We start from the raw sequence: 26,896 nt of genomic DNA, 5'->3' as shown, positions 1-26,896 counted from the left end.
TTGATTTCCATGCCTGAAAAGGTCTCTTGCTGATGTGACGAGGTTGGATTTAATATTCTGGTCATCACCGCCGGAGGTATTTCTTCTCATCTCTGGATCGCTTGTTACTCTCTCTGCTGAACTCTCTCACCGTCTCGTCAGACCGAGGCAGCTTCCACTGTTATGCAACAATTAATTAGACGTCTATGCACTCGTCTGCCATTTGAAAGATACCTTCTCTGCTATGTGGATGACGTGAATCTCCATTTACGTCATCGAATGTCTTCACCAACCTTTATTCAGCTCACAATGATTTCCTCATTTGACATTTTTAGCATTATCTGAGAACCTTAACTGAACCAACAAACCAAAAAAACAACTAATAATTGCCATTCCAAACATTTCTCTCTGGATTTTTGGAAACCAAGGCTTTGACTTCACGCCCTCTCACGTCACGGCTAAGTGCAGTTTACTGCCAATACATTGATTCTACTACGCAGGCGGGTTTTTGTTCTGTTATTGATTTCTGACGATTGCAGCTCAGTGTGATATTGGGTTTATACATTAAAAGGTCACCAGTTGATTATGAGATTGCTCGTCAGCTAATGATGTTAAGACGTTGGAACACGAGGATCCGCCTCATCGACTGCTCAGTGCATTTCACTCCTCGTAGCCGTTTCCTCTCACCTGCTGTTGAACTTCTCAGGGTGCTTTTCCCGCATCAGATGAAAGCGATGGGCGATGGAGGCGTCCTGCGGGAGCAAACAGAAGAGACGACGTTACCTACAGGACATCTGTAAAAACATACACATTATCACAGCTTGCTAAAAGTGAAATGTCAAAAATATGTCACATTCCAGTTCTGCCATCTCTTCCTTTTAGAAAGTTAGAAAGCCTTAGGTCACGTTCACACCGGCCTTATTTAGTGCAATTGATCCGAAACCGGGCGAGCGTTCGCCCCCTTGGTGCGGTTTCTGGTCCGCCTATAAACCGCTGTAAAGGGAACTTTGCTAAGCTCGGTGTAGTTATTTGGTTTCTGCAACGCGACCACTGAACCAAACTCTTGGTGATGTACTGCCTTAATTCAGTCTGAAGTTGTATGACTTATATTTGAAGAGAACTCTGACTTGATGGCACAAAGCAGCGTTGAGCGAAAGGTCACAAGTTGATTGGCCTCAGGCTGGACCCGGCCCTCCTCTCCCCCATGTGTTTAACCCCTGACCTTCTGGGGCAGAGGTGAATGTAACCCTGATCACTCACAAGGGTAGCCTCGGTATGACCTCACTTACAGACAAACACAAACACCACCGGGGAATCACGCTGTCACAACAGCATTAATCGATGCTCTAGATCGTTAACCATGCAAGGAATTTTGTTGTCTCATTTTTCATTCAGAACAGAGATGCTTGATAAGAGCCTCACATAAGGTTCAAGAGGTTTCACCATTTAGATTTAGAGCTCTGTTATTGCAAAGTAACTCCGCTACTTAAAAGTGTTTGTAGGCCAACCTGGAGGCCGGCATCGCACTGGTTCCCTCGACAAAAAGCCAAATCGGATTTTGGAATATTGCAGAAAATACACCCTGGGGCAATCAAACGTTTATGAAACATAAACACACTTTGTTCAACAAGATAATCTTCACATATGAAAACCACTTTTTGATTTTTTTAAAAATGACGACCCATTTCCAGGTGTTAGGATTCATTCTTGCAGCACTCTATATGTCTCGAATGTATGCCGTCATATTAACATAAAGACAACGGCAGCACAAGAACATCCTCATGCGAAAGGCTTCACAGCATGTAGGCAAACAAGCACACAGCTGCTCTGGACACTTGAGCTTTCAGTGGATGTGATCAATTAAAAAAGAGCGGCCTTAAATTTGACTGCACGCTGAGTTTGACCAGAGCTGCTGCTTCTCCACTCGGAGCCCCGAGGATGTGATCTGTCTTTCCCAGATAAACAGCCACTATATATATATATATAAAATAATTTCAAGATACATGCGCTCATAGATTACATTGATTATATGTCAGGAGGAAGCAATACAGCTAACGTAGACGTATATGTGGCTCATGTCATGGAGACGATGCACCGGAGCTCGGTGGACGGAAAGCGTCACGCTGATGGTGGAGTCAGTAATGACGTTAACGTATGAAGACAGAGTTGAGGACTGTGTAATAACACCATCTGGTTCTGCTTAAAGTGCTTAACAGAGACAAGACACATGACACAACCCGACTTACTGCCACCAGTTCAAGACGATAAACACAGGACTATAAAATACCAACGAAAAAATGAATTAACTTATAATATAAAACTTAATATATATATATAACTGGAAGCTAAAATCTATTTACTGTATTACATGTGGAGACGACCATGTTGAAGGAGTCTTGCAAAACAAATACAATCTGATACAGAAAGTTCAAGAACTCACATCAGGGGATAAATTAGCCTTCATGCAACTAATTGGGCCTCAATCAAGTAATGTCGTTTTCATTTTTCATGCATCTTTTCGAGATGTGAAGTGTTCATTGTGTTATTTTTGTACGGTAGCTGACACGATGTTTTGCACAGCACGCAGAATATCAGTGGCTCATCCACTAAGGGTGTCATTTTGTAATTTTCTTCTTATTCAGTTACAACATTTAGATAAATGGAAAATGGTGACTGTGCATGTGTCATTTTAGGGAAATTGGAGGCTTTATAATTAGAGATAAATAAGTACGGTTCAAACTGCACTTTGAACAGTCACGGTGACTCTTAATTCTACACCAATGGGCCCTGGGTCACTAGATGGCCTCTGAGGCCCAACAGTTTGCCCACTGCCAAACGGTTAATACATAAAAAATAAGAAATGTTTGGTAATATACAAAGCTACAAAGACCAGTAACGCTCGTCAATCAGGTGGAAACACGTCCTCGGATGCAGTGACACAAAATGTTCTCAAAACGTCAATAAATGACACAATCTTTAAACTCAACACTGTATGCTCGTATCACTAACCTGGTTCGTCATAAGCTGCTGAGCTGCTAACAGGACATAACAGGAAAAATGAGAAAGCTTCTGCTCAGGAGGCAACAAGTGTTTCATTTCTTACGTTTCTGTGTGAAACCTTCAGGTGATGTATCTGTTAAACACACATTTTTGAGTGATTTGGGTTAGCAAAAGAGGTGCATATTTACATCGTGCATCTCTGACAGGTGAAGGCATGTGTGATGGCGTTCTGGCACCGCGCCTGCCTCTGCAGGTGTTTCAACGCAACAAGGAGAACGGATGGTTGTGACAAGACAGGTGGGACAGGGGCAATTATACGCATCCGCTACTTGTCAACTTCAAAACCATCCGCCGGTGCCATCGGCCCGCCGCGACGCACCTCCTCCACCAGGACACTACGGCGATGTGCCCGAGATCTCACAGCATCGGCTAATGCAGCCGACCTTAAAATAGAGCTGCATCTGTCGCTTTAACTGGCGGAGAGTTTGATACTGGAACCAGGGGAGTGAGGAGACATCACAGGTGAACTACTTTTCCAGACCCGCGAGAGACCAGGACAATGTTGCAGAGCTCAAACTGAAAAAGCAGATTCTCCACACAAGCACGCATGAAAGAAGAAAAACTTTGTTCATAATTCGCCGGAGGAGTCTTTTTTTGAAAAGAGGCGGTTATTAGTTCACTGATTTTTGTAACAATGTAGCCAGCGAGTCCAGCACAGCATGGGGATCGGGCCCAGACAATGACACAAAAAGGCCGTAACAGCTTTCCAAAACATGTCGGCTGTTTCATGTTTCCCTGCTGCAGGCAATCACTGACCGGCCCCCAAATTTTAGTGCACTCCCCCCCCCTGAAAAATCTGTCTGTAACAAAATGTGACATTTGCCGTCGCCCATAGTTGCCTGTGTGATGAAGGTTGTTTTGATCTTGCCGTTTGAAGTTTTGCACACGGTGCGTGGGGGCAAGAGGAGGTGCTGTTGGATGGGGTGATGTGAAAAAAAGTAGGAAGGGGAAATCAACAAAAAAACAACAACAGTAAAAAAAAAACGCTGGCTGGAAAATGTCACCTCAGTGGGACCCACGGCAGAGAAATCGGGCGTCAGTCCACCCCTATTGTGTTTCACTGGCCTCTGGTAAGGGGCTTGGTTAGCTTAATGTCAAAGAGAAATGTCACAGTCAGCCTCTAATCTCCCGTATCCTATGATTCTCTTATACTGGGGAGTGCGGGTTAGCGGAGCCAGATAAACATACACTGTCCATGATTTAAGAGTCTTAATTTGTTTTTCTATTCCAAAAGAAACTACGCTCCTGTGGTTCTCTTTTAAGAGTGAGATGGAGCAAGGTTGCATCTATAAGTAGTTGTGAAAATTTGCAAAAACTTTGCAAATTTGCAAAAAAGTTTCACAACTTATGGATTACCTACTAGACACCACCGTTGAGCAGAGGTGATGCATGTTTAGGTTGCATTTGCAATCTTTAGTGGTTAATGCCCTCGCATAGCGTGACAAGCTATTCTGCGGTACTTCCGTTACCAAACTACTTGCGCACACTTACGTATGTCATCACTGTCGGCTCTATAGAGACATACTTATGGTCCTTATGGAGCTTTAAAGACCAGTCCAGGTGTTTGTGAATGTGCTTGTGTGTGTGCATGTGTTTCACCGTGTGTGTGTGTGTGTGTGTGTGTGTGTGTTGGAGCGCCGGTCCTCCCATCTTTAAGACCAGCCAGGTGTCACTCAGCACGGTCATTCATTACCGCGGTAACCTGGCCTGAACCTGGCAGGCACTCACTTCCTGTCACTGATACTTCCACTGACCTTCAGTCTGTTCCAGCGCTACTCCGTCTCTCTCCCTCACACACACACACACACACAGATCATTTTGTATGCACACTTTCTGTTCCCTGTTCCCCTGTTTTCCTGAGCAAACGCTAACACACTCCTGTTTAACAGCGTTTAATTTATTCGGGCCTCGGTCTCAGTACACTGACCGCAATGTCAGGGAGTCACTGTAACTGATGCGACTCTCAAATTATGAAGTATCCCGGTGGTGCAGAGAAAAAAAACACTCTCCAAACACTCGCACCAGATCAGAGTTCAGCTCCCCTCAGCAGTGCCTCCAGTTCGGCTGAGTGATGGCAACGTGACGTGTTTGGTGTAACATGTCTGAAGAAGCGGACGGACCTTTTAACGTTTCTTTATGCTTTCAAATGTAAATGTACAAGAAATAATCTTTGTGGTTTCAATTTCCATTCATTCCAGCTGCAGGATGAATAAATGAATATCCAACAAAACACTTAACATACAGCACGTGAGCAAATTAAACAAGAGTCCCAACTTTGACGCCCTGTCAGCCAAAGCTCTCTGTTGGACTGGCAGCAGTGGACTCACTGCGAGAAGCTGGAGCGAACGTCGCTCACGTTAACAATAATTAGGTCACCTATGTCTGAATAGTAAAAAGCCATCACTTTAACGGATAGATGAAGCTGAGCGAAGACATCCTCTGCATCTTGAAAGACGCAGGCCGTCTCTCTAGCCTCTGACTGAATCCGTGGCTTTTGGGAATATTTGATTGGGCTGTTGCTTTCTGATATTGCTGTGAATTTATTTTCTGTGCCAATATACTCAAGTGATATTGTTTCGTTGACTTGTTACTCCTTGAGGGGTTTAACTCCTCCTTAGTTTGCTTTGTATAGCAAACTCTTAAATGACATGGCGTTCTGCATCCTGTTGCAAAAACAAGTCAGATTGTATAGAAGTCTATGAGAAAATGACTCTACTTCTCTCTTGATTTATTACCTCAGTAAACATTGTAAACATGAGTTTATGGTCTCAATCTCTAGTTTCAAGTCTTCTTCAATACAGCATGATGTTCATTTAGTAAATGATGGTCCATTTAGAGTCACACAGACCATAAAGCAGGGGATCATTCCTCCTCAGTCCAAACACGGGCACTTCCACTCACTGGTTTCAAAAAGCCAAGATGGCGACGGCCTAGCGCTTCAAAACCACAGTCCACAAACCAAACAGCTGTGTCCACTTCTTAGATACGTGCATAATTACTTTTAGAGTGAATAATAGAAATGAAGATTAAAAGTGTTTAGACCTTACATTTTAAGAATGAGAAGGCCTTAAAATGCTCATTTTTAGGCAAACCATCTAAAAAGGAAGAAAGGTTGTGTGACAAGACTGAAAGTTCCAGAACACCTACATAATGGACGTCGTGGCGAGTGTGTATTTTTCAAGAACAAGTCGCCTACTTTAATTCTATCTGCACTAGGATTCAAGAGGGCTGCAGTGAACTGTGTGAGCCCCTTCATGTCCGTCGTCCTGCTGCAGCTTCTGCCAATCAGGTGAAAGAAGCAGCTCGCGACATATATGTCCATCGGAAGAGGCACAGGATCGTCTTCACCCTCCTGGCTAATGGCACGGTCAGGGGTTGCGGTGAAACATTAGGAATTGGCCATTAACACTGGGAATCATCTTGCAACCACACAGTCAAGTGCATGCACATACATACACATTTACACCTGCACACCCATCCACAGAAACTCCTGCACGGAGGCACGCGCTGCAGAGGGATCAGCTTCCTCACTGCAACATGAGGCGGCAGCTTTAATGGCTGCTGACATGGTGTGATTTCCTTCTCTCAAATTCCTCTCACGAGATTCTTTCCAGGCTGCAGGTCAAGTGAAAGCGCTTTAGAAACCGACCGGCATGTGTACACAAATGCTTAACTCCACTGATGTTTCTCGTTGTGGAGTGTTTATTTAATGTGTAAGTGTGTATTCATTTATCAGAAAGCATAGTTCTAAGAACATAGTTCTAAGAGCTCCTATATTCATGAACTCGGAACGAACACAGTTCTTAGAATGCCGTTTTTAGGAACTTTTTAAGCTCCTATTTCAGAGGAACCATAAGTGACCTAAGTGTACACGATTGGTCGAACACATGAGCTGATGCAACACAAGCAACAGCGTCTTTTGAAAAAACAACACAAAAAACAACTTGGAACGAAAAAAACAGACAAATGGAAGAACAGTGAAGTCCAGAAGTTAACTCGTTCATGAGCACACACACAAGGAACCTAAAAACGGGTGACAGACACCGTACAGCAAGCTAACCCTGTAGCACGAAGGCTAACCCAGTAACGTTAGTACAAAGGGTAATACAGAAACGTATCCTCATAAAAAGGTTCGTACCATATCTTACAAAAACATAATCCTCAATTTTCGTGCTTTTTCCTACGAATGTTTAGCAACACGTTTCAATTTCTGTTCGCTACAAACTCCGGTTCTGCCGAGTGAAGCTGATACGTAAGTATCTTAAAACTTCAGCATTCTGTCTACTGACCATCAGGGGGCGACTCTTCCGGTTGCAAAAAGAAGTCAAGATTGTATAGAAGTCTATGAGAACATCACTACTTGATTTATTACCTCAGTAAATATTGTAAACATTTATGCTCTCAATCTCTAGTCTTCTTTAATACAGCATGATGTTCAGTTAGCTGCCGCTACCAGAGCCGTATCCGGCGTCACTACGTCGCTCCTCCGTATTCCAAATATGAAAACTCGAAGCTTCATAACGGCGGTCCACAAACCAACGGGTGACGTCACTATGACTGCGTCCACTTCTCCGATACAGTCTGTGGTTACATGCATACAGTATTTTCAAAAATAAACTTCCATCACAGGAAACAACTTGGTACTGAAGTACTTAGGTTTAGGAAAAGATCGTGGTTTGGGTTTAAATAGCTACGGAAGATACATGACAAATAAATCAACGTTGTGACTTCTGGTTACACACTGGACACGAATATCTGTCGTTTTATGCAAAGTTTGCCGCTCTTTATACTTCCTTGTTCATGGTGGAATAACGTATGTAGTTCTCGGTGGTGCTCCCAGGGGAAGCAGTCCTTCTCAGGTTTTCCTCTTCACTGTTTGATCCAAAAATAATCCTAACACTGATATACGAGGGAAATATCTGTAGCTGTATCTGTGCCTATCTTGTAACTGGAGGAGCTATAAAATGTGACAGTATAGAATTATATGAAGCCACATGCAGCTGAAAAAACGAGGCAGAGCCTCCACACACACACATATAATGGTGAGTCTATTACCAGCCCCCACAGTAAACCCGCTGCTCAATGCACCTTTAGACAGCCAGCTGTTCCCGTCAGAGGCTAAACCTTCTAAACCGCCATCTTCTAAAGACGACACATTTAACTTTAGGTATGTTTCAAGACATTTTCCAACTATAAAAGTATTTGCAAACTTGTTTTTGCCCCCGGGGATCCATACAATCTTATTAGATCTACAATATGGGAATAGATTGAAGCAGAAATCACATAATACACCTTCTGATTTACTGTAAATCAGAAGATACCATTTATGCGGCTTCTGTTTCAGAACTGTAAATCATTTACAGTTCCGAGTGCCTTGGCTGAGCCGACCACACGCTCCACACCATGTCATCCACAATTAAGTCAGCGAGATAAAGGACAGATGACTGTGCAAGCTTTCAGATTCGGCCTTGCCAGCCTCCCGTCTCCACAGCAACCAAAACCCTGAGAGCAGCATGGTCTGCGATTGGGACGGCAGGAAATGCAAACCCTGTATGGTCGGGTAAACCAGATTTGAGGGTTACTAATGGCTACCTCATTTGGTGTGAGTCAGAGATTGGTTTGCTCAGGTGTCGTGTGCTCCCAGATACTCGGCCATCTGCCGCCGCGGCTCTGGGAGGCGCAGAGATCTGCCGCTTTGTTTAACGGCCGTGAAACGCCGCCGTGTTTTCAGAACCCGACGACATTAAAAGATAACGCTGGTGTAACTCTATAGTTTTACCTTTTGTCAACAAATCCCACGAAAAGATCAACAATGTGTTAGCCGACCCTGTCTGTGACTCTCACCACCAGGTGTATTCATCCCTACTGAAGACGTACATCTTTACGAATAAGAAGACTACAGTACTGTGGACTACTTTTTGGCTACAGATGAATTTGCATTTCGAGTGTTAAGTGAGTTTTTAAAATGTAAAAAATGATGTAAAAAAATACAATACAAAAAAAAAAAAAAAAAAACTTTGAAAATGCTTTATGAGGATTGAAATGATTCAATAAGTTTTGGTGAAAACAACAACAACAGAACCCGGCGCCTAAGGCTGAAAAGCATTGTTTTTCTACACTAGCCTTGTTTACCTTTAACCACACCCATCAGTGATGTAACAGCGTCATTGAGTACACCTGTACATCGCTGCAGTGAGGTGAGAAAATACTGGCGACTGGCAATATGAGTATTTTGTTGATAAAATCTGTAAGTAGTACACAATTACATTTCTTTTAAAACCATCACTTTCTAAAAATCACAACCGAGACAACCGGTTCAAACACGACCCGTCTGTACCTCCAGTGCTGCAGCTTTGACGAAAAAGTGTTTGGCCAGGAAAAGGTGCAAACGTACATATGGCAGTGACACATTAGTGTGTCATTGGCTTCCTCTGTGTGATGGTGTGACACATATGCAGATATCAGTGGGGGTGCAGTTACATAACGTCACCGTGGTTCATCCTCTTCTTGCCAGAAACTCATTTATTCCTACCTGCGCACATATGTCTTCTTCACACTTGTGTCACTTCTGCTTATTTATAGTCATATGTACTATATGTCTAATGAGTGTCACTGTTATTTTTAATCCTCAGCTTAATGGTGCTTGAACGAAAAGAAAAAAAAAATCAGATGGCACCTACTTACTGATACGGTGATGACTCAGCTCTGAGTTTGTCAAAACCACAACAAACAGTCTGGTTTCCGCAGCGACACTGACATACACACTAAGCTTGTTATTGAAAGTTTGGCATTAGAGTGTTTAAAAATTAAAGTCCTCATACAATGAAATGCATTATCAGTTAGGTTTCTAATGGAGGGAGCGTATATTCTCCCTGATTATGTTTGTTTTTGACAAATACATTTATTCAAAGTCAGCTGAAGTCTGCGTAGGAAGGAGGATGGGGTGAGTCAAATTCATTATTATTCTTTGTTTTAATTATCTTACAACGGTAACGTTGTTGCCTTAATCTAAACCTAATCGACGGCAAAAGCAGCACAAGCAGTTAACACACTATAGCGTTGATATACGATGTAAACATGTTGAAATGAATTGTACTTTTGGTTCAATAATGTTGACATTCAACGTAATCGTGGTTTGCAGAAATGTGCGACGTGAAGACTTTTATTCTGGCGACCAGGTTGTTATTTGCTGTGCTGGTACATGAATGAAGGCTTTCCTCCCACTGACCAGTTCTTAATGTGAGTTATTATGAAGGGTATTTATAGGATTACTGCAACGCCAGTAAGCTGATGACAGAGGAACTCATTTAAATGATACGTGTATAACTGGTCGTCTACGTGAATCCCTCCATTGTGCCATAAAGAAAATACTGAAGCGACACATTTCACCGACGTGCAGTGCAAACACATCCACTATCCGACTCCACCGATAGCTTCACGAAGCCCTTGTTTTTGTCACCTCTGTAAAAAAAAAAAAAAAAAAAAAACGTCCCTGAGCTTTCACACAAGTATCTCCATCAGGATAAGGTAAAAAGGTTGCTAAGCAACTGGGACCTGGCAGCGGGCTTCTTTTCCTCCAATTAAAAGAGGAAACCTGCCCGAGAGGGAAACAAGACATCCACTGATGAATCCGCTAATTGCTCGCGTCCACAAAGACCAGGTAATCTCTCACACCGTGGTGTTGGTGTGACAGTGCAGTCAGACAGTTTGGCGGCAAAAGATTTATGACACATTGTTTATTTTATCTCGCATGTTATATATAATTGTATCGTTACTTTAGTCATGGTCTCACAGATGCACCGGTTACTGGTTCCAATGAACATTTAAATGTTTTATTGAGATTACCTCGTTAGATGAATGAATCAGAAACTTAAATTGTATAAGAATAAACATGTTGAGCATCTTTATATAACATCTTATATGTTACCTCTTAGTATCTTTGTACAGACCATAACACACTGAATGGATGATTATTAAACGTTATTATGTTTTTCAAAATGTCACGTAGTGTCATATTATAGTGGTTGAAAAATAATTGCCTTTCAATGCCCTTTTCAGGTTCTGTAAGAAGTAAATCTAGTAGCAAAATGTGTTTTTCCCCCCCAAGTAGTATCCACCATGTTCCATCCACACAGGAAATAGATAATGGACTCAGTCACATGTAATGCGTTGGGTTTGCTTACCACTCCGATAGAGAAGTAGTTGTTGACGATGCTGTAGGGGACGGGGTCTCCCTTCTCCTCCTTGTCATCGGGGACGATGTCGATGTTCCAGCGGTCGAGCACCACCTCGTTGCTGTGCTCGATGTCCCGAAGGAACTTCAGCAGGCTGCCGCCCTCGTAACCTGCGGAGAACAGCCGGAGAGGAACGTGCAGTGAGTAGAAACACGAGCAAATGCAATGAGTAGAAACAACAGAGAGGACGCAAGATATGTCCAAAAGTAGATCCCTGTCCATTGTTGTGTACAAGTGACTACGAGTGTGACATCAGTGCTCTGCAAAGCTTCATTTAAAGGGAAATCTTACGGCTGACACATTCATTAATACTTTAGACAATACTCTTGCTTCCAACTTTGCGGAAGCATTTTGGGAGCCTTGACCTCGACCCCATCCATCACCTGTGGGATGAACACAGAAGCCGGGCTTTATCGCCCAACATCAGCGTCTAACCTCACTGATGATTTTGCAGCAGAATGGGAGTAAATCGCTGCAGTGTTCACATACTTATAAGGACAAAATTCTCTTCAGCTCTTTTGATAAAATGATGTACTATTAAACTCAAGGACATAATTATTGTGGAATAGTTTAAATTTAGAAAAATGAAATGAAAATGAAATAAATAATTGAATCAGTAGTCCCCTGACTATTTATCTATATGTATTATTTCACCCAATCTATATTTAAAGCCTTACATTTAACTGGTGGAAAGGTGGATTAAATGGGTTGAAACTTGCAACACACCGGCACTGATCGGGCTGCCTCTTTACAGAGACCGCCGCCCTCACCACCTCCGAACCCAGAGGGCGCCCGGGGCCTCACAGCACCCCGGGGAGCCCTCTGGTTTTGCTCCGCAGCTACACGGCCTGCTTCAAGCAGCCAAGGCATCTTAATAGCGATCAGAGACGGTAGTAAGTTCCAACGGTGTCACGAGGCATCAGTGAGTACCATCACACTGGGATCGTCATGTGTGACACATGAGTGTGTTTGCATATTCTGACAGAGTAGTAGTCTTAAAATATAACATCAATTTTAGAGGGAACAATTTCCTTTTCATGTCAAAATAATTGTCTCTTTCCCCCATGGATGCTTCACCACATTTTACCCTGAGCGTGTGCACACACACACACACACGTCATCATAAAAACATGCATCACACACCGAGGGGCTCTCGAATAGTTTACGACAGTCTCAGAAAGACAGATGACAACATAAGACATGACAGGAAAAGCCTTTGTCACAGGCATAAACTTAAACATAAACTCCTTTGTGTCTTGACAGGACTAATGCCTCGTTTCCACCTCATGGTTCGTCTCAACTCTTTTTCGACTTTCACTGCTGACGGTGGAGGAGGAATTCGCCAAAACTGCCATGACATCTCAAGAGCGACACTCGCTGAATCGGTTCATCGGAAAACCAAACAGATCCGTTAAACTGTTCGCCATAGTTTAGCTGCTATTTTAAAGAATTCCACGGTAGCTTGGATATTCAAAAATGGCGAGTGATTCTCTCTGACCAATCAGTGGTCTGCACTGTTTAACTCCGCCTTCTAGTATCGACTCAGCTCGTTTGGAACCTCGACCAATGTGGTACCACAAAAACCCCAAAAGGTGTGAATGTGAACCTAAATGTATGTCAATCCATTTGAAAAGTTGTCAAGATATTTCCCGAAGAGCCAAAAATGTTCACCCTCTCTGGGATGTCGGGATATCAAGGCTAAAGTGACCAGTTTGACCTGCTGGTGACACAAGATGAAACGTCAGGGGATCACCAAAGTCATAACAATGCATCCCCTGAGCACCATGGAGATCTGTACCAAACCTCTTGGAAATCCCTCCAATTGTTATCAAGATATTTAAAAAATCCCTCCATCCATCCTTCCATTCTTCCTTCCTTCTTTCCTTTTGAGGAATATGTATATCTGTACAGAATGTTATGGCAATCCATCCAACAGTTGTTGAGATTTTTCAGTCTGGACTAAAGTGCTGGACCAATATTGCCGTCCCCAGAGCCATGCCATTAGCAATGGCTGCAGAGACTCCAGCTCATACTTCAATGTTTACTTCTGCAAAAGATGATCTATTGAACAAGTCCCAAAGCCGCCCTACTGAACCTGGCTGCTTATTGACAAAAAGTCATTCATAAGCCTGGGTAAGTGCTCCGCTGGTCCTCCAAGCAGCAACAATCAAGCCTTTCTAATTACTGGCCCAAAGTGCTGCAACAAATCAATGGTGCTTTGCATATTAACAGTTTTTAATTTGACACGTAAGAGCTCCCACTTTCCCCTTCTCCCATCTTTCATTTCCCAAAATCATGCACACACACGCCTGCCTTTCCCGTTGTATTCTAGTGTGCAACCGAGACCCTTCCTGAATCCACAGTCATCCTCTAAACATTCAAATGAACCCTGGCAGAGAGTTTAGACTGCTGCCAAGTCAATCAAATACACATTCTAAGCCTGTTCTTTCTTTACTGAAGCAAGTTAAGCCGTTACAGATAATCTACTATCTTTTACTTTTTCCCGAAATATTCGGAGGACAGCTAGAAATCTATACGGAAATTAATGTTTTATCCCCTTAAGTAGCTTTACTTACTCTGTCAGTCAGTATCGTTTATATTCTGTATCAGCTTTTTCCAAATCTTTCCTTGAACCAATGTTTTGTTTTCCCTGCATGAAATAGTCGACCAATAGTTTAACTTTTTTAAGTTTCATAAATGTCTACGCAAGGATGGATGTACTGCGATAGATTAAACAAAACACACACACACACACACACACACACACAGATGATTGAGTGAGTGCCTCACCTCCTCCCCAGCGTAAGCAGCGAGCCAGGTCGTTCCCTGTGCCCAGAGGGAGGATGGCCACCGGAGGGTGCTTGGCAAAGTTGGCCTTATCTGCAAAGGCAAAGACGAACAGATCTCTCTTACATTGGGTTAGTTAAACAGTCCTTGAAACTTACAATGACCAGTTGGAGCTACATTCACATTAGTTTTCTCTGTCAAAAAGGTTTGGCTAGTTGGAGGGATTCCGACATTAAAGCTGGGGTAGGCTGTTTATCTTTGGCGTCAAAAATACAATAACCTTTCAGCATATTGTGATTCAAGTGGTTTGAGTTAAAACTAAACTTCTGCATCTCCTCATTACTCCGTTTTCAGGCGTTTGGAAAACCTGGCCAGTATTAGGAGACTATTGCCAACCACAGGTCGTTGCAGAAAGAGGGCGTTCTTATTGGCTGTCCTACAAATACAGATGTGCTTGCACAAACCAAGATTCAATGGTAGATTGTCCAGCAGGAGAAGTTGCTATTCTGGCAAACAGCTGCCCATAATGCAAAGCAACCGAAAAAGAGGGACGAAAATGTTGCTAAGAGTTTAGCCTTCTGCTAACGGCTGCGGCTAGCTAACTATTATCGACCTTTTCCCTCCATCTTTTTCTTGACAACATCGTTATCACAATCGTGATCAGGATGATGTTTGGAATGAAGGATTCGTCTGGTGGGAGGGGCTTAGGACAGAGAGGGGAGATCTGCAGGATGAGGGCTGTATTTTCAAAATGTTTTTTTGGGGGGGCTTTTCTAGAAAACTGCCTACGCTGGGATACCACTTGAATTACAGTGTGCTGAAAGGTTATTAGCAAAATGTTGCTGCAACTTGGTGAGTACAATGTTACCATAACCGCTAGAAACCATGGCCCAAACTATGAAAACAAGATCCACGTTGTAAGTATTAGGTCATCTTCTATACAATCATTAGAATGTGTGTACCTATGCAGTCGAGGATCCAGCCCACAGTGCCGTCGCCTCCACAAGCAAGCACCCGGAAATCAGGGACATCGTGGAAAAAGTTGAGCCTAAGACGACAAAAGATCCGATCGATTTAACTAAAACATGCTGGAACAAAAACAAGTCTTTTATAAATGCATTGTCTGGCCTTTTTTCTACACAAGACTCCTCAATCTCAGTGTCAGCTCGCATTAAAAGGCGATAAATCGGTTGGTTGGATTTCGGAACGGTTCAGACGGGGATTTTCTAAACTCTGAATGATTTAATGAACTGAGCTGCCAGGCTGACGGGCAGAGAGACACAGAGAAAGACAGAGGGAGGGAGAGAGAGTTTAATCAATGTGTGCCCTCTCCAGCTGTGTTCACTCCGCTCCTTTCCCTCGATACCACAGTCACAGAGTGCGCGCCCTTCAAAGGGACCTTTAATGTGCGTCGGGACAAAGGTGTCGACAGTAGCTTTCATCTCTCTCCATCATGAGACAGCTGCTTACGGGGCACAGACCCCTTTCACACCGACCACCTGGTCCCAGCACAGTGACGGACCCACGGACCCTCTAAACCATGTCTACATCTTAAAATAAATAGTACGTGGTGTCGTACATCGGATACACGGTTCAGTGTCATCGGTGGTGATGTGGTGGCACTAACAAGACGACAGGCTCGCTCAATATTTAACAAATATGGTGATATTAGTTTAGTTCTCTTGCTGGAAACAAATCCCCCCAAAAGACCAAAAAAACAACAATGAATTGAACCTTTCTGTGTAGCTGAGGCCTGATATATCTCATTCCCATTTGCCATCGAGCTGCATTGTATTCCAAACTATTAAAAACACATCAACGAGCCGCACGGGAGACATGTTCCTTTCATTACGATGAACAAAGACACAACCAGTAAATCTATAGCTCACTGTGTCGGTGGGTCAGTCCACAAAACAAATGTTTGCACAGCTTTTGCTTTAAGAAGGCTGGAATTCGGCATGGAGGTCAAGTGTGTGGGTGTAAAGGTGCGTGCTTGTGTTCATGCCATTTGGCCAAAAAAGGGGGGGGAGTGACTATGCAGAGGCCACGAAGCAAACAGCCCTCTCCAACGGCCATGCAGAAAAACTACACCGACATGCACGTGCTGTGTGGACATTACACCCCCATGTCCGCATAACATGTGAACTAAACCAGCTAATTCTGACTGCTTTTGTGTCTCTGCTTTATGTACGACAGGTTTAGGAGAAACAAAAGAGCCAACTGGAGGTTTGACGTTAAATGGAAGGAGCTGAAACAATGTTTGTGATGACTGAAAACACAGCGAGGAGTCGCATCCCCTAAACAAATTACTCAGCGTTCGCTGCCTCTCACCTCAAAGCCTGCTGAGGCGGTTGCTAAGGAGCCCATGGTAACAGTTGTGGAGAGCTCAGCTGAGAGCAGGTTAACCCTCGACGTGTCAACAGACCTTCATTAAGCCGTTCGTGTTTATTTGTGCGCGTGTGTTAATATTCACTTGTGTATTACTGTGGAGCCTCTCTCTCCTCCTCTCAGCAGCAGCAGCACAACTCAGCAATAACAGCTCGATATATTACTATATATACTCGAATATATTAGAATAAAGACTCATAATAACTACTGTTGGTCACAATCTAAATGAAATGTTCTTTGACTAATACACTGTGGAAGGCTACAGCACTGAACATAGTTAGAGAGAGACGTGATGAAGAGGAGGATGAACAAAAGCGACAAATAGTGTTGACCTAAAAATCCTAGCGGTGATAATTCATGGATTCCTGTTTATGCCGGTGTGTTTTGTTTATACTCTGGTCAGTTCAGGGAAGTTGTATCGCTGAGCTGTCCAGTATCACATAAGGGTAAACACGGCGTTTGTGTCATCTGCAATAAGACCCGAGTGCGTCATAGAGAGAGAGAGAGAGAGAGAGAGAGAGAGAGAGAGGTGAACAGAGGAGCAGAGAGAGTCACATAAAGTGAAAGGGTGGTGAAGGGAGTGCTTCACCTTCAAGGTAAAGCATTTACAGCCCTTGAGCTGCGTCGGGCATTTTTTTTCTGCCCTTAATGGACAAAAGGTGCAGCAGCATTCATTTCAAAGTACAAGCTGTGCTCAGCTCTGACACATGAGTGTGTGTGTGTGTGTGTGTGTGTGTGTCAAGAGGTCAAATGCACAGCGCGGCAGTAATGCCGTGTTCCCGTTCCCCCTTCAACGACCTCCACAGGTTAGTTTGACATGCGGTGAAGACGTGGTGGTCTGACAGCACAGCTCCCCGACTGAACAATAATTAACTGTTCTTTATATTCACGATGTTCGTTTCATTCTCAACACAAACTCCCGACGCAGCTTAAAGTCACGGTAAAGTGAATCCCGAGCACACCTGCATTTTGATCTTTGTGTGTGTGGCTCCGTTTATTCATTATTTAAAGGATCGACTGAAGTTGTTTGAAGGCTCCAACAGTCTGGTGCAGGCCTGTATATTAAAACAAAACTAATGGATTTTAAGTCTGTCGTCTCTTCCATGTGAAAATGTTTTTATGTTGTTTTGAACTTTTTGCTGTTTGGTTTTGGGGCCTTTTATCTGTGTTTCTATGTGGGGAGACTTTTACGCTGCCATCTTAGCCAGGAGCCTTTTTTAAAAGACATTCAATATCTTGAATAAAGATTTCTAAAGTCCCAAGCAGACGTGACTCAACTCTGGTCAGAATGAACCTCTAAATACGGCGGTTACAGCTGATAACAATGTTTAGGCCCCGCCCTCCGGTCCCCCTCAGGTAAACGCCGTTAGCGCTGTTAGCACCGTTAGCATCCTAGCCGCCGGCTCAGCCGTCACCATGTTGAGATCCCCGTGGAGGCAACAGATAAGCTCCGAATTCCGTATTGATCACCTTTGAAGTTAAAAAAATATGTATATTCATTTACACTTTCCACCATGTTCTCAAGGATAAAAAGCAAAAAGCACGATATTCTCATATTAACACGTCAACCCTGACAACCCACATTAACCGCGTTCTGTGAAATAAATGGGTGTTCTATCCATTCACCGACATATAAATAGCAACAAAGAGATGAATGCGGCAGACTTACCCTACCATTGGTCCCCCTTGATCCAAACTGTACACCTGCCTGGGGTTCAGGAGGTACCTGAACTTCCTCAGCACCCTGGAGGAGGAGACCAAAGACAGGACGCAAGTTAGAAATACACTGAGCAGCTATGGATTGACCTGCACACGCAATACGCTACATATTACATCAGACTTATACAAAGTTGAATGTTCCAGGTTATGAAAGAGCGCTCATCTATTTGCTAGAAGAATGAAAAGTATGTCAGCCTTTCAAGGCCCCGACGCGCTGCGAACGAACGGTGATCTTGCAGGTTTTCCTGCGTCTCGTCCAACAAAAGTATGTCGACGGGCCCGTAGAGCTCCATCGAAGGCGTGTGAAGTGACTTCTGTACAACCTCCACACACGCATCTTCAAACAATCTGTTCTGCAGAAATAATCGTCCCCGAGAAAATAATCATTTCAGAGATCAGGGAGAGGATAATATGAAAGAGATGAAGAAGTGGAGAGTTCTAGTTTGCATGCTCTTTCTATCTCCTCCATCTCTTCGCTCTCACAAACTGTCAGAGTTTCAGCGAGCTGCGCGTCGACGCAGCAGTTTCCTGTAACCTTGCGAGGGTTACGGCAAAATGCCCATTGAAGCCTGCACGAGCCTCCGATTGCACTTCTCATGCAGGCAACTTAGCTGGCTGCTGAAAAGCTTCTCCTACCCACTGTGTTTGAATACATTCATATTAATAAGCTAATCAATGCCTCAGCCTTGGTATTAGAAACCTAAACTGCACAAAGATATGAGTTCATGTCAGTCAGTGGATGATAACGTGCATGTAGTGCTGACGCATATTCAACTTCTGATTGACTTCATCAATCAGATTAAACAAACGGAAAACATTTTCACACAAACAAAAATAGCCTCTGGTTTCCTGTTCGTATTTATTTATTTACTTTTTCGTGTAATGTCTATTAATAGAGTGCAATTTCCTTTCTAATGGCAATAAAGAGCAGGTTGCTATGGCAGCGTGTCAGGCTGATGCGGACCGGCGGGCTGCGATTGGACTCTGTCGTGTGAACAGAAACAATAAAGACATGTATTTAAAGCTTGAAGAGCCCTCGTCATCTTTATATTACAGCATTCAGAGAACGAGAAGTGTGCTGAATGGAAACAGATCGGCCCGTTAGTCCTGTAATGACGCTACGCGTGTGTCCTACAGGTGATTTCCTCACTACTTCCACCACAGGTAGATGCTGTGCTTGATTTAACTTAAACATTGTATTTAAAGCTCACAACCCAAAGTCAATAGATGCATGGCTAATGTAAGCGTTTGTAGGAAGGAAAAAAGAAAGCGGCGAATAAACTATTATTATATATCGTACCAAATCAACCATAATTAAAACGGTAAAACAAAAAAGGATACTGAAAATTCTAATTAGATTGATGCTGAAATGACAGATGGATATTGTGAAATCTAAACTCTTCAAATGTAACAAAAGAAAGACTTAAATGAAAAACTAAAAGCTGAAATATAGAAGCTTAGAGGAATGGACGTGGGACACAAAAAGATTAAAGAAAATCAGAAAATGAAAATAAACTATTAACATATAAAGTTAATGGTGATAAATCTTAATTTAAATTTTTGACCACGAAAAATCTAATTAAAAAAAAAAATCATAAACCCACAAATAACTACATTAAATTCCCAGATTTCATCTAGAAAAATAATAAAGAATAAAGAGCGCGTTATGATATTTGATGAATGAAGCCAAATGTCTGTCATCAGTATCTATAACCTGTATGCATGCGTCTCCGTACACGACATTGCAGTGAATGTAACAGACGGCCCACCTGACCAGATGGTCTGTGGGTGGTGGGAACTTACCGCTCCCCCTGTCTCCCTCCACTCTTGGGATTGACCAGGACCAGGAGCGGGTGAGTCCCTGGGAGAGGGGTGATCTGGAGACAGGAAGGAAAAAAACAGCCTCAGGCATCTGCTCACCAGCTTTTGTGTGGTCACCTCAACAATGGACAGGATGGGGCGGGCCGCTGGACGCTGGACATACCTGCAGTGGTTGTCCGTCTCCAGGGGAGAATTTGAAAGTCTGATTGATGTCGTCGGGGCTGGTGTTGGGTGGCGACTCCCCCTCCCCACGCTTCACCACAGAATGACGGTCCTGAGGAAGGAGGAAGACCGTTATTCTGCAGGTGCATGGGCCTTGTATTAATGTATGAAATGCCCACTACGAACATGGATAATATGCATATAAATCGGCTTGTCAAGGAGGTGTTTGTGGGGAAAATTGAGAAGTCAGACCAGAGAACTGTAAATAGAATCATCACTGAGTGTGAAATTGAGGCAGGTGTTTGGTAAAAAAAATGGGTACGACATGACATGATGGAGGAAATCTGTTGAATTGAGACTATTTATAGCAACTTTCCACTTGTCAACATATTTTAACGTTGATCAGAATATGGCAAACACTTTATTAACTGGTGGTGTTATTTTGTGTACAGTCCGGATCGTACTGAGCTGCAGACCAAACAGCTGAAAAGTGGATGGAACTCATGTGGAGAGCAGAGATGAAAAAAAAGCAACCTCACCAAGACGACGGGGCAGATGTACGAGGGCAACAGAGTGTGGTCCCTCAAGGCTCCTCCATCGCACTCCGGCTTCACATTAGATGCACATTTATTATGGAGCTACGGAGGAGAGCAGAGGCAGAAACATAAGAACTGTGGGCGTGAATCCATCTGTGAGACTCGGTGTATCATAACACTACCAGTAGGAAAACGCTTCACTTCTGGAGGTCGTTTATTCTCAAGGTACACGCCGATTATTGGACAGACCATATGGTAGCAATCGAAAAAAGTTAGTATTTCTACGCAGAATCGTTTTCATGCTGAAATGACCACAACTGCTGTGTGCATGTGAGAGTTTTGGCAGCAGGGTTGACGTCGAGCAAACTCCCAAGTCAGCGGTGACATCTAGTGGATTTAAAGAGCAACGCAGAGTACAACGTATAGAGCTGTGTTCACACACACTGAATTATGGGGACAAAAGGGTTATCCATATACAGTAAACCAATAGAGTTTAAGGGGTTTGGCTTATTTTAAGTTATAGGTCAAACTAGAGTGAATTAATGGACACTCAGATGCCACTTTATTAGGTACACCTGACTAAAACAGTGCTGTAATATATCCTCCCGTCATGTTCAGTTTTTATTGGAACTGTTTCAAAGGTGTTGATTAAACAGTCTGATCATTTTGGAGTCTGTAGTTTGTTTTTAGAGGTGTTTCTGTTGGACAAAATAATAGAAACACGTGTCAGTAACACCTCTCTAGAACAGCTTTAAAAATAATAAAAAAAAACGTTATAAAATGTTTTTATTAGACTGCAGTAGTTTTGAGCTACGCATACCTAATAAACTGACATGGTAGTGTAAACACGAGACTTTATAATGGCCGTAACTCATCGTGTTAACCTTCATAAACGCTTGTAAAACATGATGCACTTAAAGAAGGATAAACCATAAAAATGACTCCAATAAATCACAGAGACTACGGCGCACTTACAATGTTTTTCTAGGGTTAATGCACAGAATACGTCCGCTGCAGATTAAAGTGTGACCTGGTCAGATGTGTCTGTGTCTACATAAAGCAGCGACTCACAGTGATCTGACACCAGACGCAGTGCAGGCCCGTCAGGCCCTGGTAACACTTGATGCTTCTGTGACAGCGGTCGCACTTGGTAGGAGAGTTACCCTCCATCCAAACATGCTGCATAGCCTGAAAAAGGAGTCAAATAAAAAAAATCTGTGTTCAAAGTTATTTAGCATTTATGATACAGAAAAATATGTATGAACAGCATGTGCATTCAGTTCAATAGAAACAAAGTCAATTAGCTCAATCAATAGAGAAACAAAACAACTCTAACAGAGCCGAATCACATCAAAGCTACAACACAGAGGATATCGACTTGATTAGAAGCCTCGCACGACCTCACAGACCATCCCATGATCCTCGGCGCCCAATTAAGCGGGACCGTGAGCCGGTGGGAATCTGCTAAACAGACGGGTCAGTTGTTCGCGACTCGGTACCCCCGCAGCATCACTTCCTGTTATCCCCGCCGCGGCGTTTCATGTAGCAGAATGAACCCTTTCATTGCCTCCGTACTCACGTTGGTGTGTCTTCGTGACTTGGCGTAGGTGCTGATGCAGGCGGCGATGTCTTTGGACACACAGCGTTCGTGCACCGTGTACTTGCATACTGTTGGAAAAAACAACAGAGACAAACAGTTTGCGAACCACAGTCAATATTCAACGTTACATTAAACGTCTTACACGTATCGGTCCCGTCTCATCTTAACTACAAAACAAGGCTTGCAGGGGATTTAATAAAGGAATGTTTACCACATTAGAGATAATTTCAATACGCGATGTTCGACAGTGCGTTCTACTGTGACAACAACATCAGCCTTTGGAGAACCGCTCCCCTGCAGAACTCAATCACGAGCGAAATGACACGCGATAACATTGTTAATGTTCTTTTAATGATGACTGTGAGGACTTTTTAATTGAAAAAAAAACCCAGCATTGACTCAGAGGAACTCGGGCACAACACATTTGAGTCAGACGCAGGTGGGAGTAAAGGGGGAGGAAGAAAGAACAGCTGGAGAAGGAGGAGGAACAGACTAAGAGATCATGACGGAGATAGAGAAGGACAGGAAGTCAAGACAAAAAGAGATGTGAGCAGACAGAGGGACTCACGTGAGCAGCAGAGGCCCTGCTTGCGAACTCCCAGCAGCATGGTATGGCAGTAGTTACAGTAGGCTGGTTTGTTGAAGTGCTTCAGACGCCACACATGCTGCCCGTCTTCCTGTACATTCTAGGAGGAGACAAAACAAGAGATGGATGAAGAAGACAAAACTGTCCTTTCGGTGGGCTCGTCTATTGCGGACTCTCAAATGAACAATAACCCCGACCCGGCATGCACTTCATCCGTGCACACTATAAACACTCAAGTAAACATTAACTCAAGTTATGAGATTAGACTCAACTCGCCGTTACAGAGAGGTGCAAGAAGCAGCAGAGTGCAGAGTGATGTAGACATGTGTCGTGGTAATACCTCGAATGAACAGTAAGGGGTGTGAAGATGCACACGGGGCATCAACAGTTCAAAACAGTGTGATATGAATATGCTATATAAAATATACTAAAATATTAATTAAAAAAAAGCCCTGAATTATGGTTATTACTACTTCACGTGTTTCCAGGTAGTTAAAACTATTATTTGTAAAGTATTACCGTGAAACAAAGGGGAACATTTGGAGCATAAATGAGGAAACATTTCAGCATTATAAAACAGTATTCATCAATTGACTTCCAAGGATTGTCATGAGATTTTTGAAGGTCTTACGCATTTGTTGTTCTTGCTACATGTAACCATATTTTTAAAGACGTCACATGACACAAAGGAAACATTGTGTTGTTTGTGTAATGTTTAAATTCCCAGCAGTTGTAACACAATTAGGTCCATTGAACGGCCTCACAGCAGCCAGAAAGAGCTGTAGCAGGTGAAATAGTTGTCAAAGCGTACGGTTAATACTTGCTGCGTACCGTTTCCATGCCCAGCAGCACCAGTAAAGGGATGGTGGTGAGGCCTCCTCTGATCCACTCCTCCAGCGTGACTGTCCCGTCTCTGTCGTAATCGATCTCTTCCATCATTTCCTTCAGTATCTAAAGCGACAGAGACAGATATCGTCCAGTTACCGGCCTACGACTTACCATGGATGGAAATAGGACTCTTAAGATCATTAAAGATGGTTTTAAACAATGTTCCATGAGGCTTTTTAGCAGGTAGAAACCAACAGACTCGATACAAGGAGACAGGTAGAAATGATCTTTAGGTTTTATCCGGTGCAATAATAATAATAACTTTCTGAGAGTTCTCTTGGTCGCTGCGGCAGCTCTATTGCATTTTCACAAGAACAGTTTTATGAATTCTTTAAAAAAGGGGATGAACAGGATCAGACACAGATCTGGCATTTTGTTTTAACCAACGTTTTATAAATACATCCGAGTTATTTCTGCTCTTTCCCAATAATATTATTGGGCATATTGGTCTATTTTTGTGTTGGGAATTGTCCAGCTGCTACAGAGAGAGATACACAAACAAATATTTTAACTAACGTTGACTCTGTTTTATGGTGATGTAATCAGCTCAGGGTTCGCTATGAGAGTATAACATTCTTTATTTATGAAATGTGTAAAAAGTGTTTTCGTTGCCAAATGCCAATAATAGACTTTTCAACGTATTGATCATTTTTCAAGAGCGAGCTGTCCTCTAACAAGCTGGTTGTGTTTTCTTTGTCACACTTTGCTTTCTTCTTCTTCTTCTTGTTTTTCGACCTTCTAACTGAAATCCACGAGCTGGATGCCGCTCTAGGTTTCAGTCGGCATTAAGTTTGAGTAAGTAACGATCAAACCTTCACAGCGGGGCCTGTTTACGTTTCTCTTGCTGTTTTTTGCCTCAGACTTTAGAGAACTGGAGAGTGTGTTTGCTCACCGGTCGCAGTTCTGTTGAATCCCACTCCAGATACTCCGCCACATGCACCATCTGATTGATGATGCGATCCAGCTCCTATGAAAAGAGAGACGCACAAAGAGAACCTAGTCTTACCTCCTGCTAAAAATACTCTCATACATTTCAAACATACAGTAGACGGCAGGCAAAAGAAAGGTTCTAAGTCAACATTAAAGCCAGCGTTCGGTAAAGTAACGTCTGAGACTTTGGATCAGGCAGCAACCATCGGGTCTGAAAAGTTAACCTGCATTCTCTCTAGTGTCCACCAGGGGGCGACTCCTCTGGTTGTATGGAAGTCTATGAGAAAATGACTCTACTTCTCTCTTGATTTATTACCTCAGTAAACATTGTAAACATGAGTTTATGGTCTCAATCTCTAGTTTCAAGTCTTCTTCAATACAGCATGATGTTCATTTAGTAAATGATGGTCCATTTAGAGTCAATCAGACCATAAAGCAGGGGATGCTTTAGGGTGAGGCTACCTTGTGCTATCACGGTGTTGTCCAGTCTGGGACTTGTCCGTGTTTTCATCTTACAACTTTAACAGTGCATTTTCCCTTCATGAAAGTTAATTGTAACATTCTGGTCATCTATAAATGTCTTATTTAGCATTCGGTTGTATTTAGCTCGTCCCTCTCGAGTCACTTCTGGTGGCAAAAAAACCCAGAACAACTACAAAGAGATGCAAAACAATCACATAAGCGACTACAAAGAGACTCTAAATGACTACAAATTGACCAAAACTACAAAAAGACATGAAACAACTACAAAACAGATGCAAAAACACAACAGAAAGAGACTAAACAGCTATAAAGTCTGGGGGGCCCATTGTCTCATAATACGCCCATGTCCATGCATTTCCCTATACACTGTATAACATATTCACAGAAGAAATGTCCGCTCATGTGAGCACTTCAGCACGTGGCTGAATATTAAACTGAACAGCCCGGTTACAAATGATCTCATGTAAACACGACTGCTGTCACCGAGTGCTCAGGTGTCTATTCTTAGAGCTGCTGTGTGCAAAGGGCAAAGAGAGAGACAAGACACCGAGAGAAAGATGAAGAGAGGAGGGGGAGAGAGAGAGAGAGAGAGAGAGAGAGAGAGAGAGAGAGAGGAGACACTCACCGAGCTGTCCAGAACCCCGTTGCCGTCTGTGTCGTACAGCCGGAACATGACTAGAGGGAATCAAGAGAACAGAGGTCCCATGATGACTCAGATGCCGTCGGATAACTGGTGACTGTGACATTCGTTCTTGGACTCTCTCCAAATGGCCACAGGGTTAAAGAAGTGGAGCATGGGTACCAGTTAACAGAGATTAGCCTCGTCACTGTGCACCAATATAGCATTAGACGGTAAAGAAGGCAATTGGGCACGGAAGGGCTTAAGCATGCCACTGTGCCCTGGCCCTGTGTGGGTACCTAAGGACCCGGGGAAGGAGGGAACAGCCTTGTTCGTCTTGCTGATAACCTGAGCTGACATGAAACCAGCGGTATAAAGTGGCCTGGGCAGACAGCTCGACATCCCCCCCCCCCCCCAGAGGAGCTGACCCTCCATCTGCGTCCCCCCCCGTCCCCGTCACTTACACTCCAGCTTGTCCTCCGGCGTCCCCCTCTCCAGCAGGGAAAGGTAGCAGACGATGTCCTTGAGAAAAACCACCTGGGGCGACGGCAGGGGGGGGCCTTTCTGGGGCGACGGGCTCCTCCGCAGTGACAAATGCTTCTCAGAGTGGCTCCTCTCTGTTGACGCACAACACAAAGTGTTCAACGCTACTACTCACGTCGCTCCTTCTACTCCGTTCTGTGGTGAAAAATGAATGGATGAATGAATGAAGCAGAAGCGCCAGTAAAACACACACGAAAGTATTAGTTTGAGAGGTTTTAGAGAACTCTGATCCCAGAGCAGCAGGTAGAGACAAAGCAGAGCAGCGGAGAGCAGCTCCACAAAAGCACCATTCACACAGCGCAGACACGTACTGCCGAGCAAAATAACACGGCATCATGTGACGGGTATCAACAATCTGGAAAGTCATCACAGGATCAGCAGCATCCCAGAAATAACTGTTGAAGTCCAATAAACACAGTTTTAATACTTTTTTGCACGCTGTTATCGGCACTCGTGCTGCTTTTAAAAAGGGATCAAACATGAGGATCATTGGCAGAAAGCCCGATGAGTAAATGTTGACTGGGGGACAGCAGGAGTCCACATGATATGTTTCTTCATTTA

The 26,896-nt window shown here is 43.4% G+C and overlaps 1 protein-coding gene across 1 annotated transcript in view; it reads right to left on the bottom strand.

Moving 5' to 3' along the window:
• Nucleotides 1–26,896, bottom strand: part of dgkg (diacylglycerol kinase, gamma) — a gene marked incomplete at its 5' end in the record, with an annotated part of 67,845 nt that overhangs the window by 26,446 nt on the left and 14,503 nt on the right. Inside the window, 15 exons of the mRNA XM_079170677.1 lie at nucleotides 667–731; nucleotides 11,223–11,383; nucleotides 14,064–14,153; nucleotides 15,023–15,108; nucleotides 18,118–18,192; nucleotides 19,971–20,044; nucleotides 20,152–20,262; nucleotides 20,690–20,788; nucleotides 21,758–21,874; nucleotides 22,266–22,354; nucleotides 22,855–22,972; nucleotides 23,704–23,823; nucleotides 24,653–24,727; nucleotides 25,799–25,848; nucleotides 26,257–26,409. Of these exons, the coding sequence (XP_079026803.1) occupies nucleotides 667–731; nucleotides 11,223–11,383; nucleotides 14,064–14,153; nucleotides 15,023–15,108; nucleotides 18,118–18,192; nucleotides 19,971–20,044; nucleotides 20,152–20,262; nucleotides 20,690–20,788; nucleotides 21,758–21,874; nucleotides 22,266–22,354; nucleotides 22,855–22,972; nucleotides 23,704–23,823; nucleotides 24,653–24,727; nucleotides 25,799–25,848; nucleotides 26,257–26,409 (1,483 nt within the window). The remainder of the gene's footprint in view (nucleotides 1–666; nucleotides 732–11,222; nucleotides 11,384–14,063; nucleotides 14,154–15,022; nucleotides 15,109–18,117; nucleotides 18,193–19,970; nucleotides 20,045–20,151; nucleotides 20,263–20,689; nucleotides 20,789–21,757; nucleotides 21,875–22,265; nucleotides 22,355–22,854; nucleotides 22,973–23,703; nucleotides 23,824–24,652; nucleotides 24,728–25,798; nucleotides 25,849–26,256; nucleotides 26,410–26,896) is intronic.

This window comes from Pholis gunnellus, assembly GCF_910591455.1.
Source record: "Pholis gunnellus genome assembly, chromosome: 12".
In the NCBI taxonomy this organism is placed as follows: domain Eukaryota; kingdom Metazoa; phylum Chordata; class Actinopteri; order Perciformes; family Pholidae; genus Pholis; species Pholis gunnellus.
The sequence above is the reverse complement of the archived record's forward strand: the minus strand, read 5'-3'. Positions and strand labels throughout refer to the sequence as shown.